The following is a 14,325-nucleotide window of genomic DNA, read 5'->3' as shown; positions in this document are numbered from 1 at the left end:
TTACATAAGTCAAAGCTGAGAATAGCTATGTACAACCAGTGAAGCTAGCACATGCACCAACGCCAACTGGCACATGGCCGAGGGGACCCACTCATGTGATTTTGGCGGGTGACATCACCACGCTGTCCACCTTCCACCTTCCTCCACCTAAACATTTTCAGGGTTCTTAGCTTTCTTAGCTTTCTTAGCATTAGCAAAGCTTCCAAACTCCAAACTCCAAACTCCAAACTCGCAACCTGCAAAACCGCAGATCTGCGACCCATTCAAAACCTTGTATTTTCCAAGTGTCCGGTTATGGTTGTGGGACTCTCTTTTTAACTTCACTCGTCCGGCACTTAAGCTGAGTTTATTAGAGGTCTGCAGACTGCAGCATTATGTTTGTAGCCGTTACGCACGTAGCATAGTTTACTTCTCGTTCCCAATTCCGACTCTATTCCTACCTGTACCTGTCCTCTGTTATTCAAGACTACCTGGGACTTCCCCTCTTCCACCCTCCCCCCCGGTACTCGATATCCTGGAGTTATGATCAATTATCGAGATAGACAGATTGCGTACATACAGGATGCTTCCTTACATTAATATACGTATGACTAGGTGTTGTTGCTCTTGGAAGATCAGTTACGCTGACTTTATGTAGCGTTCGAGTGGTTGTCTGGAGTGGTAGGGGCTTCTCCTGATGAGCGTAGGTTACATCCACCCGACTCGATGTCCGACTCGATGTCTATCTGCTATTCACAGGTTGCTAAGATTGCTGAATACCTATATAGTCAAACTCATATTCTCCCTCCTCGCCTCCTACCCGCTTGCTGGCCTCTTGAAGCGAGTGCCAGATGCTCGCCCCGAATACAAGAATCTATTCAATATAGGGTACGAATACTTCCCCGATCGTGCGCTACCTCGTAAGAGAGTCATCAAGAGACCAGTTGCTTATTAGTGAATAGCGGAGGGCTGTTCTACCTCGTAGGCTTATTCTCGCTATGGGTCGGCGTTCGAACCCTCTTCATCTCATCCGCCGTCACATATGGCCTCACCTACTACTTACGAACGTCCGCCTATATGCCATGGATGGCCTTCGTGTTCCTCATGGGCCACATGGCTGTAAACCAACTCAGTCGCCAGTTCAATAGTAACCCTTCTGGAGTTGACATTACCGGTGCACAAATGGTACTTGTTATGAAATTATCTGCTTTCGCTTGGAACGTAGCAGACGGCACCCTACCCGAGGACCAGCTCAGCGACTTTCAGAAGAGCAGAAGAATAGTCAAGCTTCCAAGCCTATTGGACTATGCCGGATATGTGCTGTTCTTCCCGGGCCTTTTGACTGGTCCGGCCTTCGATTACAACGAGTACCACGCCTGGATCGACTGTTCTATGTTTGATGTCCCGGCCACTATCGACCCCGCCAAGAAGCCACCCACCAGGAAGAAGCGCAAGATTCCAAGAAGTGGTACGCCCGCCATGTTGAAATTAGCGAGCGGTCTCGGGTGGATTTGGGTCTTCTTGAACTTGAGCAAGTGGTACAGCCCTGAAGCCCTTCTCAACGACCGCTCTCCTGCAGCAGGCTTCCTACGCCGTGTTTTGATTATGCATATGGTAGGCTTCACCGCCCGGTGTAAGTACTACGGCGTGTGGTCCCTAGCAGAGGGTTCGTGTATTCTGTCCGGCCTGGGGTTTAATGGTGTAGATCCTGTAACGGGCAAGGTCTCATGGAATCGACTACAGAATATCAACCCGTGGGGTGTGGAGTTGGCACAAAACAGCCGCGCCTACCTTGAGAACTGGAATATGAACACTAACAAGTGGCTGCGTTACTACATCTATCTCCGCGTGACACCGCGAAATAAGAAACCAGGCTTCCGCGCCAGCATGGCCACTTTTGTGACCAGTGCGTTCTGGCATGGTTTCTACCCCGGGTACTACCTCTCATTTGTCCTTGCTAGCTTCATCCAAACAGCCGCAAAGAGTACGTCACATTTTTACTCTTAACTTGATCTCCCACTCCTATTCTCTCTGCGATACTCGACTAATGAAGCCTTTCAGACTATCGCCGCCACCTACGACCTTTCTTCCTTGACCCGGCCACGCAGAAGCCACTTCCCAGCAAAAAATACTACGACATAGTGTCGTGGATAGCGACGCAAACAACCTTCTCGTTTGCAGTGTCCCCCTTCATCATCCTACGCCTAGACGACTCCCTCCGCGCCTGGGGCCGCGTGTACTTCTACGCAATAATCACCACGGGCACTAGCTTAGCATTCTTCGCATCTCCGGCTAAATCTCAGCTTCGTCGAATGCTGGAGGAACGCACACGTGGCCGCGGCACCAGCAGCGATAAGACGTCCCGCTCCACAAGCAGAGATAGTTCAGCCGGCCCAGTACTGGGACTTAGTGCGGATCCGGGTAAGGATATTGATGAGGCGTTGCAGGAATTGCGGGAGGAGGTAGAGAGGGTGAGGAAGGATGTTGATAGGAAGACGGGTCAGAACGGGAATCGCGAGGGGGAAAAGGAATTATGACTTATTCTTACGGTCGACCCCCCGAGAAATTTAATGCCGAGATCGATCAATGGTTAGGTGTGGAGTGGGTTCGAGGCTAATGGAGATATCAACCATGGTACTGGTAAGAGTGGAATTCAAGTGGCATGACCAACATTTGGCGGTCTATAATCCTTGTTTTCTACATACATACTAAGGAGTCCGGAAGCAGGCCGGCATACTAATGATCAGCTAATATGAAAGTATGTCACCCAACGGATGAAAGAATGCAACGAGATGATATAGAACGAGACAAGAGCATCAGTAATACCTTTAGCGAAAGCCTACAGTTGAACATGAGAAAGAGGGAGGTATAGAGACATTTATACATAATGCAATACCAGTAATTTACCATCACCTCAGTTATATATACAATAGTTATATAGTTATACATGAATTCACAGCGACTTAATCACAATTTCAAAAGCATAGGCAGAAGAGTGATTTAGTTTTCAAAATTGACTTTTCAATTCGTAAGATCTTGTCATCGCAGGCGTGATTTCGTACGTCTCCGTCTACAACAATCTAGCTTTAAAAATAAAACCAGGCGTGAAAGACATTATTACGCAGATATCCGTAACGGCATCGAATCTGAACTTTTCAGTGCCTAGTGAGTTTCCTTCCCTTCCCTTCCCTACTCGAAATGCTCGGATATTTGTAGATACCCGGCACGAACGTAACGTAACGTAACGTAACCCAATTCATCTGCGAATCTTGCTCCTCCTCCTCCATTCCGCAGACCGTTGTAACTTCGTCTTCCTCCTCGCCTCGTATCATACCATGGCAAACGCCTCCCTCAGCAAGAAGTAAAACCCTCATTTCCCTCACCCCTCGTGCCAACTCCCAACCCCAAAACTACCTCAGTAGCTAGCTAGCCAAACGGCCAAGCAACCACGCCAACAAGAAAGCAACAAAACAACGCGTACCAGAGGAGGCTGTCTCGTTCTCCAGACACTCCGTACGACCCGACTCCAAAGCAAACATTTTGGTTCGAGGGTATCATGTCCCGTTTGCTCCCGTCTAAAATTTTCTACAAAAAGTACAAGTTAAAATATAAAAAAGGGGGTGTTTTTCGATCGAAGGGAAATATCGTTAAGAGTTCATCGTAAGGTATACAAAATTCGTAAAATTGAAAAAAGCGTGAAGAAAGCGTGAAGACGAACGAACATGTGGTGGCGGAGAATATAAAAAGGTGGTGAGAATGATGATGTCGGAATCATTTATGGTTGGTAGTTTTGTGCAGCCGCATGGCTCGTGAGATCGTGATTACATATTACGTAAAAAGGGATCATAGTTCGTCGTTTCGAGGATAAAAATAGAGAAAGATATCGGGGTTGTAGGTTATGAATTGAGCGCGTAGGAGTCGTCGTCATGATCGGCCCCATTTTTCCCGAACGCCCACCACGACGAGAGCGATAACCGCGCCGACAATTATGAGTCCCGCGACGGCTAAGAAACGATTTATGTTTCTCCACCATCGCGCACTCTGGTATCGGGCATCGTCGTTAAGAATGATTCGTCCTTGGGGAGGTTCCACATGGTTTGAAGTAGAAAACTGAGTTGTACTATAAGCACTTTCTTCCATGGCGAGCGTTGGCTTTGGGGGGAGTGGCAAGAAAGCTGCGATCATCCAAGCTGTTATCCTCGTTAGCAATTGCAAAACCCACCCATCTAAAATTTACTTACCAAAGGGAAATAGAAACCCCATTACGAAGAGAGCTACTTGGAGATTGCGCTTCCCAAACATGCCGCTGTCGGCAGACCAGGTGATGGAGGGCGTATTCCACATGCTAAAATTACTGGCGCGGGTATCCTGGCGAAGATGTGGCGACCATAGGCTTGAGGACTTCTTCTTAGGAGCTCGTTGTACGCCGCCGGCTTCAGAAACCGGTGCGATCTCCATCGAATCTTCTGATTGGTAGCTCCGAGGATCTGATACATCCCTCGGTCGACGACGTGGGTTGTAAATAGGCTGGGCGTACTGGTTATGAGATGGCGACCCACTACCTACCCAGGGACTCCGTGCGGAATCGCTAACTTCGGAAGGCGATCTAGAAAGCGGCGCGAGCCAACGTCTGTCTGGACTACTGTAGTAGAGTCTGGAATAATTATTAGGGACTGCAGTATTTTTAGTATTTTACTTGAATATCTTACCTTGCCCAAGATGGGAAAGAGGAGGCCACTAAGCTTCCGGCACGCGAGCTCGCGCTGGAGCGGAGACTTCTATCTGAAGCTTGTCTGGAGAAGCCGAGGCGAGTCCGGGACGATCTGTGTTGAAGATGCTGAAGATCTGCTAATCCGTCACCGTGCTCATCGTGATCTCGAATCATACGAGCCGAAGAAATAGGCAGTTCTCTTCCCCTTGAATAAACAGCCCCCGGGCGATCCAAGGAATCGCTTTGGGAATGCGACCTCGAATGCGACAATCGGGTTTCCAAGTTATCTAGAACCAACGACGACGAAATACTGCGTATGTGCCTGCTGTCCCTGCTTCCGAGAAGACTGCTGACTCGGTTCGCCATAGAACCGGCAGAAGCCCCACGAGAGCCAGGATCGCTGCCTTCGTATTCAGATATTACAGTCGAGAGCTGTGAGCTCCATTGATGCGTATCCATATGTGCTCTTTGCTGTGCCGTACTCGACGATTCTGCTCTTGTAGGTTGCGGGATAGACGAGGCGGAAGGCGTGTGGTGTAAAAGAACGACGTTCGGGGTGGAACCAGTGAAAAGGGACCCGGTATCCTGGCTAACTATACTCGAAAGAGACGAGAACGAGCTTGCTCGGCCTCGAAGATTTTCTCCCGACTGCTGCTTGTTATAGCCGATGCTTTCAGATGATGATCGCTTGTGCGGTCTAAGCGGAGGCACGAGGAGGCTTTCTTGCGAATACCTCTCGCGTACTTTACGTTGGGAACTGTCGTCGGAACGATGGTAACGGTGTCCACGGAAAGGAGTACTCGAGGATGATAATGATGAGGCGTCGTATACGATATAGTTTTTGCTTCCTGGAGTATCAGCGATTGCAGGGCCAACGGTCGAGGCAAGAGTCCGGGCCGGGGATGATTGCCCGAGAAGTTTGTAGTTCGCACTGCTGGATGAAGACGGCACTTCAATGCTTGCCGTGTCTGGTAGCGGCGGAGAACTGCGACCTACGACTTTGTAGTTCGTAGTCTCTTCGATCGTCGATGCGGATTGTTCGGAATTAAATGATTGCTTCGTCACGAGCGGAGATGAAGGTTCCGGCGATGGGGTGGTCGTTACCGGCAATGGTGGTAAAGGAGATTCCGAAAGTTCTCTCTGCTTACCCTTGCCTTTGGGATCGGGGGTAATTGGAACTTTACGCAAGCCACCAACCATGCGGTAATTCCAGGGCGAAGGTTGGACCAATTCTTCTGGTAACGCTGTGATTGTGGAGGGGGAGCCTGATGTATTAGGCGAGATGCTGCGCTCGAGCACAGAGCTCAATGGAGATCCGTGATGATCTTCGGTAGATGCGTCAAAGGAACTTTCTTCATGCGAGCTGATAGTGGAGACGTTGGTAGAGACGTTAGAGAGCGGAAGCGATTTTACAATCGACCCCGACCTGTCTGAACGGCGTGAGTTCGGGTTCGTTGACTTGAGTACGATTGAAAAGGTCTTGTCTGAGTGTACGCTAATGTAATTTTCTCGTCTAGATACGGTTCCTCTCCGTGGCCGCGAAGGTCCGTCATCGTGGCGCGATGGTGATGGCTGCGATTGGGGATTACTACGCCTGATATTGCTTCCATATGATGGCCTATTAATGACAGGGGTTTGTGGGGCAGTGTATTCAACACCACTTGAGCCAGAAGCGAGTTTCGACCCTGAAACCTCGCTACCCATGATCCCAGCTAATGGTGAAATAGGTGTCGAAAATGATGGCGAACGTGATGAGTCGGCGCCATGGCCTTGCCTCCTATGGATCGTGGCTTTTGGCGTTCTTGGTGTTGCGACAGTTGCCGAGTCGGTTGTGCTCTGAACATCATCATCATCATCTTCTTCTTCCTCAACTTGTTCGTCTGCGTGAGACAACCTGCTGCTATCTCCTTCATCGAGAGGCCTAGGTGGTGAATAAGGGACCATGCGAATTTGCAATTTGTTGTTTTCCGAATCCGACCTCTCGTGCAACGGCGTCCTCGGCAACTGGGTTGACGATGACGAAGTCGAAGACATCCTCAACTACGGGCGTGGCCCGATGATGCGGGAAATAGTCGCGGGAAATCAAAAGTTACCTAAGGCCAGCAGCTATAAGAGTGTTTCGACAAAGGCCATAACGATTTACGTAAACGGCGATGCTATATGCAGATCCGGGAACAGGCGACGTATATTTCGACGTAGAGCTTCGTTTCGAGTAGCGTATACTATATGTAAGCGATTGTAATAGCGAGTGTATTTTCCGAGCGGTACGGAGATCGTGGTTAATGACGGGCGAGTAGTGTAGAACATTAATAAATAAAATATAACGAAAACCGAAGGACTAACGAGTAGCCGAGGATGTCAAAGAAAGACGTGAAGTTCGTAGAAATATTATATCGCTATGAAAATAGCGTAACAGAAAATCCAGACAGGGACGTTATGGACAAGCGTCACATAGACAAGCTTTAGTTTGGATCTTTAGAGAAATAATAATAGAAAGGAGTGGGACGGGTCGTCAAAGAGAGGCCCAAAAGATAATTCCTACACTACATACAGACCACACACACACACGCATCCGCGGGGAAGAAACGAGATCGGGATGGCAAAAAGCAGCGAAGCTGTCAGAAGACGGGCAAGGAGAGGTATTATTTCTTGAAAGGTGCCCCGGAGTGCCGAGTCGAGATCGATTGGCTAGCGGCTGGAGTCATCTATCTAAAGGCGGCTGCATATTACCCAGCAAGCTATGCAATGCAGCCGAAAGGGAGCGTCCAGGGTTCCATCGAGCCAGCGCGGGCATAGAAGCCGAAGGGGGAGCGCTGGAGAAGACTAAGACCAAGGAGAAGCTTCACGGAACCCTAGTACCAAAACCGGCCTAGGAGAAAAGGCTGACATGGACAAGGAGTCGCACATGTACCGCATCGCTTGACATCTCACCTCGTACACCATGTGTATGTACATCTTGAGATTCCGTCCTTGCGATAGAAAATGATAACAAGATACTACCAGAAAGACGATACCTAGCTAGCGCTAAGGCCACTATGGTCTCTGTTGCTTCTTTGTAGGATCCATCCGCCTGCAGCATTTTTGTACATATATACATACATACATGGTAGTACAGTACGTATGTATGCACGTCTGGATGTAGGTTGAAATGAGGTTAAAAAGAATTGTGGACAAAGGCGGTCGACAAAGCCTACCACAGTTGCAGTCTGAAGGGCTACTGCGGAGGCCGGGGACTACAACCCATCATCTGCAATCCGTCAACCAGCCATTCGTCACTAAAACCTAACCAAGAAGTTAGCATCTGTCTCAGAAGACGCCCGCCATAATACTCTCCATCCAGACAGCCCAGACGGAAGTTTTCTTTTCTCTCTCATTCATCTTCGACATCTTGGTCGCATCGTGGCCATACCATCCCGACAGAGACACTTGTTACCATACCAACATAGCAGCGTAGGTACCTAGGTACGAAACAGCTAAGGTCAATAATCTTGAGCAAGGGCAAAAGATCGGTGAAGAGATTGTGTACATAGCAAATTAGACGTTGGCCACAGCAAGGTGCAATTGGCCGAGATCTGGTTAGTCTGGGGATGTAATCCTAGTAAAACCAAAGATCAAGACCCAACTAAAAATTCCGACGGTTAAGCAGCTCAGGTCTAATGCTAAAAAGGAAACAGTGGAAGCATGGGCCAGAAAGAAAGAAGAACGTGGCTTAGCAACGGAACCTGCAGAACCCCATAATTCCAACTTCCAGTTCAAGTCCTTTCATTTGTCCATGTAGCCCCATTTTACTGGTGCGATTAGGTCAGTACTTAGGTACATGTGTTTTGCATTTCGTAGCCCGCCTATAAGAAAGGCTGGCGCGAAATAGCTGATAAGCGCGTGCATTTCGTGTTTTCCCTTTAATAGTCCATTCGTCGACGAAAAGGGTTATTTTAGTATTCAGTCATCTGCCGACCATTCTAGAATTCAAGCAACGAATGAAAGAGATAGCAGCGATGCGACGTTTTAATTCGAAAGCTGTATGCTTTAGGTACTGGAGCCACGAATCGTCCTTGCAAGCCACCAGCACGATGTATCTATGTACCTGCCTATGGATTACGTCTTGTCCCCATAGGAGAGCTCCACCTGAAAGACCGTGCCTAACAGTGCTATACTACGCTATATATATACTGTATAAACGAATTAACGGGGCTAATAAGTGGGCTCGGGCTAGCCAACTAGGGACCCCTGATTAATCCATTGAGCTAGGTTATGTATAATGTACCTAAGATATGTGATGTGATGTACCTACACTAGGTTACATATGTACGTACCTGAATTGAAATTTCTTTTTTTTTTTTTTTTTTTTTACCAGCGCCCATTTTTTCTCAGAGGGTCAAACAAATATGTATGCACACGTCGAACATGCAGTAGATTTTCAGAGATTCTTTCCCTCTCATCCATATAAGGACCTCCTGCAGCCATCCTTGACACGGCGTCTGTCTTGGCTTCAAGCCCGTGAAACCCATGGCTTAACGGGTTGAAGAGCCGCTCGCGCTTACACTACCATCTCGTAGGTCGACAAGACGCTTCCTGCAGGTTGAAGCGCCAACAGGTGCCGAGAAAGCAGCTCAACCAGCCGTATATTTTCTCATGACATAAGGTAAACAAGCCTTTGTCCAGTCTCCGTTTCATTTCCTGCAGAAGGTCGGATATTACAACGAACTATGTCGTCGTTCTGCATTAATTCTGCATTGACTTGGACCTTTGAGCTGTCGTAAGTTTTTCTTCAGTCCGGCAGTCGGAGAATTCGACTAGGTCAAGGGGGTAAGGCAGAGTCAATCTCCTGCATGCCACACTCTTTATAGCCACTCTCTAAGGCATAATCCGATCGAGCATGGTCATATCCTTCATGCGACCCGACGATTCATTCATCCTTGTGTTCACGGGAATCTCATTTTATGCTTGAGGACTTGTCTAGGTTAAGACATTGTTAAAGCTATCAAAGAGCAAAAGAGCAAGCGAGAGTAGTCGAAAGCTTTGTCAGCTTTGCAGACCTCGGTGTCGTTTTCTTGTCATCTATTATTGAGCTTCTTATTGATCTCATAAACATCACTCTAGCCACCCCGAACAGGTTACAGGTAAAACACTGGGACAAAACCAGTATCCAGTTTAAGATGCCTTCGATACCAGGTTTTATAACCCGTTACTTCGCTAAGGAACAGCGTAAGTACTGCCCAATCCATTTTACCGACTACCTCTCTCTAACTTAGCCGCGCCAGCAAAACCACCACCAATCAGCACCGGAACCGCGGTCTTCCTACTTGTAAGTCCCCAACTATGCATGCAGCTAGACGCAGCTCTCCCACGAGCGTTTGGCATCGGGCAGAAAAAGAAGCGCTCGAGTCATTGACTGGTAGCTAGGTAATCTACACGCTCATCTACGTGGTGCCATTTTACCTTTCACCCACTACCAGACCATCTCGTACTCTATCGCGGGACGCGCCGTCTGTGATCCGCGCGCGGATAGCCTCGGTCTCACTGACCTGCATCGCGTGCTCTACTATTACCTTTGTGATCTTAACGTCGCAGGGTCGGGCTACGACAGCTGAGGCCCTGCATACGCTAGGTTACTGGCCCCTTGGCCTCGTAGAGACGGCGAAGTGCTTCCTGCTCACCGCCATCCTCTTTGCCGGGCCATTGTACGAACGTCTCATTGTCGATGGAGGATGGCGAGATTGGTTATCTTTACAGCCGTTGTCTGATCTCTTCGGTGAGTTGACGACCTGGCGTAACATTGTAGCGGTAAGTTTGATATCTTGTCTCATACAATCCAAAGGCTACATACAATACTTAGCTGGCCAAGCCACATCCCCTTACATCATGATGAGAAACATTGGTCCGTGTTTCTGAGCAGACTCAAGACCTGTCAGTGAGGACAATACAATAGCACTCTGTGCAACTCTGATTATATCCCAGTCATCACATATTTATTATTTAGAAAGCTCCAAATAAGCAAATTCTAATAATCGCAGGGACCTTTCACAGAAGAAGCTCTCTTCCGCTCGGCCTCCGTGCCGCTTATGCTCGCGGCGCAGACCTCTGTGACTACCACCGTCTTCCTCTCACCACTAGTCTTCGGGCTCGCGCATCTACATCACTTCTATGAATTCCGCATCACGCATCCGCAAGTACCTGTGACGTTCGGGCTTTTGCGTTCCTTGATGCAGCTCGGCTACACAACATTATTTGGTGCTTATGCCACGTTTCTGTTCCTGCGCTCCGGTAGCCTAATGGCCGTTTTCGTAGTCCACGCTTTTTGTAATTGCTTGGGTCTGCCTCGCGTCTGGGGCCGTGTCTATCCTGCTATCGTCATTGGTGAGGGAGGGCAGTCGTATCGACCTTCTGTTATGTGGACCGTAGTTTACTATATAGTTCTAGTTGCTGGCGCAGTGGGATGGTACAGAAACCTAGGCTTGTTGACGGAGAGTACGAATGCCTTGGTCCCCGTTAATATATGACAATGGTTAGATAGGTAGGTAGTTACGTAGTTTGATGAATATGACACAGATATCAAACCATTTCAAGTTCCGGTTCTTACGCAGTAATAGTATGGCTAGGTAGTTTGCAATATCGCAATGATATCATAATAAAATAAATATTCATGCAACACCCACTCTTATTCCGTTCATGTCGTGGTGCTTTCTATGTCACAAAGAAATCGTTGATATGACCTATACCAAACAATATCCTTAAAACTCAGTCCATATCGAAGTTATCACTCTCGATTCTAATCCCAGATTCAAATCACCCAGTTTACTAGGTTTGGTAATTGGTGGTATATAACTGGTCATAAGTAAATGGGTATCTATGCATGTAATGATATACAAAAGGCAATACTACCAAATCTATACACAGATTACTAGCTGGGCTATGTGATAACTAATTTGAAGTCTCCCTACCCAACCTCTAACCCTGCAACTCTTTTTCGAATATCAAAATCGGTAATAAATTTGCTTATAAAGCAACCTATCCATTTTCAGCCCAGGTAAGGCGTGATCGTTTCAGGCATTGATAAGTATTTCTAGTTGATAGTTTCTAAAGTTGATTACAATGAGATTTACAGCTCTGTATCTTATATATGTAACATTGAGCATTTACAGACTTCAATTATGAGACTTATTATCATAACTGGCCAATAAAAAGTACAAAGAAGGTAGCAGTCGGAAAATGATATGAGGTGGTGTAGTCCTTCTCGTAAGTTTAGCATAGCCCGTATTATATCAACGTCGTATGTTTAAATATTCAAATCACTTACGTACCTTTATATATTATATATTATACCTTATATCAATATGGATCAAAGTTGTTATATCCTACGTCCAAGTCTCTGTAGGTATAGTTAAGGATATAAACTGAGTAGGTGGTAGTTTGTCTATGAAGTAGGTAGTATTTATTTTGTTGTCGAATCTCTCTAGGAATCTCTCTGGGAAGATTTGCATAGATGTATGTCAGGGTTAAACATAATATAAAATGTATAAAATGTATAAAAGTCTTCTAAGTATATAGTGTGCTACTCACGTTCAAATATTTATCACACAAGTTCAAAGGTACTGTAAAAGCTTGGTGTATCTTCAGATATATTATATTTGGTATACATTGTGATATTATTGCCTCTCTATCTGGCAACGACCAATCTAACACAGCACGTATAGCTACCTATTGGGTAGCTTACGGGATATATATAGTGCTACTGGCTAACTAGCTATTATGGGATTGAACCCGCATTCTCTACATTTTATACATGGATAGATCATACAAGATGCTTCCTAAAAGCTTACATAACTCGAGCGGCCTCCTCGCCTCGCCCCTCCTAGTGGTCACGCAGGGAAATGTTTACCCAGCACTTGGTGACAGCCCTGCTAGGCGACAAAGGAGTGAATAGCTGCAATCTGACCGTAATGTCTTGGTTGTGGGGCACTGTCGCCTCATCCTCTCACGAGCTCATGGCCCAGTGTCGTTTACGTGGAGCCCTGATGTTCGGTACGATATCTCAACTATGTTGTCGATTTTATAACCGTGACAGCAAGATTAACTGGGCTCAAGTTGGTAGATCAAGTGTCATTCCTGGTAAACTTCCCGGCATGCTAAATCCCCCCGTACTAGAGGCATCGTCCCGACCTCTAGCTCGTCGGTATCTTAGATTATCAGGTGGGCTCAGCTCACGTCTCTGCCCTGCCGCGGCCTCGGCCTGAACTTCCTTAAAGGCTTCCTCTCTGACATCCTTAGCAGCTTCACGGCCCTTGCCCTTGCTCATGCTGCTTGATGCCGTCGAGACTCCCTCTAGAGGGTCGTCACCGCCACGCGTGTTCTTTTTGCGCGGCCAGAGGCTAGGTAACGCAATCTCCTGGAAGCGGGGCTCGACTGCACGCTCGTCGAACCAGCGGTGTAAGCGGGACTCGACGAGCTGGGCAATCTTAGGAACATCCTGTAGTCGCGACCGGCTACCTACGAGGCTACGCACAGAGAAATCAAGGCGGTAGTCGTCGAGGAAGCTGAATGCCATCATAGTTGGAGTTGACTGCGAAGGGTTTGACGGAATGAAAGAGATGCTTAAGGTGCCGCTAAAGCGCACAACGCTGACGGCGAGAGCGACAGGCAATACAGCTGTCAGCCGCTTTGGGTAGTTGAGAAGGATCTTGGTCTCGAGTGCCAGTGTAATCATATCGCTGAGATCGACATCCATCCGGGCCTGCAGCCGCGACCCTTCACGCTTCGCCCGAGAACTGTTGGCATCGAAACGCTTCTCCCCGTTGGGGCCCGTGTTTAAACTTAAACCATCTTCGTCTACAGGTATGATGCGGCAATTACTAAAGATGGGAAAGTCTTCGCCTAGAGTCAACTCGGTGACCTTGATCTCGTCAAGAAAGCTTGGGCGCGAGGTGCCGTTGAGGGCTTTGGTGAGGGAGGTAAGTATCGCGTCGTCCTGCTGGGCATCGCTGCGGAACTGGGCGATTGTTTGAGCGATAAGGACATTAAACCAATCCAACGACTCAGGTTGGTGGCTATCGACGTTGTAATACGTCTTGTTTAATATGGAACCTATCGTAAGCGTAGGCGGGCTCCGGAGTATACTCGATTTCTTCTTATTCAGCGTTGGCGGTAGGGATGGCCTCGCCGCGGTTGGTGTTGTCGATCGTAGAGTAAGAATGGATTGTCGGTGGGCGAGGGTACGGGATCGACGTTCAGCAGCTCGCATAGAGGCCGTTATTTCGGCCGATGGAGCTTCTCCGAATATAAAGAATTTTATAAATGCGGCTAGGAGGAGTACGACGGAGATTTGGCCGACGATGAGCCCTTGGGTGAACGACAAGCTATTTCCAGGTGATGAAGTTAGACTATCATATTATATAACTAATATAAACAATGAGCGGGAATCAATAAATTCACCTACGTCGGTTCAGGCTTCATCGGACACACGTCCGTAGCCGCAGCCATCTTAGCTTATGACATCTAGAGCGAAACTTCCAAAAACCTTGAACAATCTAAAAATGAAGCAATAGTGAGATTCAAGCGGGAAGCGGGAAGATGGAAGCTTTAAACTTTTCTAATCTAACAACTTTCAGAGCTGTCCTGCATAAGCTTGAGTCTTTATC

The 14,325-nt window shown here is 47.7% G+C and overlaps 4 protein-coding genes across 4 annotated transcripts; 2 read left to right on the top strand and 2 right to left on the bottom strand.

Moving 5' to 3' along the window:
* Positions 1 to 160: 160 nt before the first annotated feature.
* F4813DRAFT_350194 (MBOAT-domain-containing protein) lies at positions 161 to 2,952 on the top strand. Its single transcript, XM_049242277.1, has 5 exons — positions 161 to 584; positions 638 to 682; positions 768 to 867; positions 942 to 1,963; positions 2,041 to 2,952. Exons 1-5 carry the CDS (start codon positions 563 to 565, stop codon positions 2,514 to 2,516), a joined length of 1,665 nt encoding a protein of 554 aa, XP_049102486.1. The 5' UTR covers positions 161 to 562; the 3' UTR covers positions 2,517 to 2,952.
* Positions 2,953 to 3,628: 676 nt separating this feature from the next.
* Positions 3,629 to 7,141, bottom strand: F4813DRAFT_296888 (uncharacterized protein). Its single transcript, XM_049240697.1, has 3 exons — positions 4,689 to 7,141; positions 4,221 to 4,633; positions 3,629 to 4,169 (listed from the first exon to the last, which is right to left on the bottom strand). Exons 1-3 carry the CDS (start codon positions 6,722 to 6,724, stop codon positions 3,904 to 3,906), a joined length of 2,715 nt encoding a protein of 904 aa, XP_049102485.1. The 5' UTR covers positions 6,725 to 7,141; the 3' UTR covers positions 3,629 to 3,903.
* A 2,168-nt stretch (positions 7,142 to 9,309) lies between these two features.
* Positions 9,310 to 11,343, top strand: F4813DRAFT_350187 (uncharacterized protein). The gene is made up of 4 exons (XM_049242276.1): positions 9,310 to 9,895; positions 9,952 to 9,995; positions 10,094 to 10,474; positions 10,705 to 11,343. The coding sequence occupies exons 1-4, from the start codon at positions 9,847 to 9,849 to the stop codon at positions 11,188 to 11,190; spliced, it is 960 nt and encodes a 319-aa protein (XP_049102484.1). The 5' UTR covers positions 9,310 to 9,846; the 3' UTR covers positions 11,191 to 11,343.
* Positions 11,344 to 12,295: 952 nt separating this feature from the next.
* Positions 12,296 to 14,246, bottom strand: F4813DRAFT_350185 (uncharacterized protein). Its single transcript, XM_049242275.1, has 2 exons — positions 14,124 to 14,246; positions 12,296 to 14,043 (listed from the first exon to the last, which is right to left on the bottom strand). The coding sequence occupies exons 1-2, from the start codon at positions 14,165 to 14,167 to the stop codon at positions 12,771 to 12,773; spliced, it is 1,317 nt and encodes a 438-aa protein (XP_049102483.1). The 5' UTR covers positions 14,168 to 14,246; the 3' UTR covers positions 12,296 to 12,770.
* Positions 14,247 to 14,325: the final 79 nt, after the last annotated feature.

The sequence above is a fragment of the Daldinia decipiens genome (assembly GCF_022478715.1).
Source record: "Daldinia decipiens strain CBS 113046 unplaced genomic scaffold F4813scaffold_6, whole genome shotgun sequence".
Lineage (NCBI taxonomy): Eukaryota > Fungi > Ascomycota > Sordariomycetes > Xylariales > Hypoxylaceae > Daldinia > Daldinia decipiens.
This window is presented reverse-complemented; position numbering and strand designations above follow the sequence as displayed.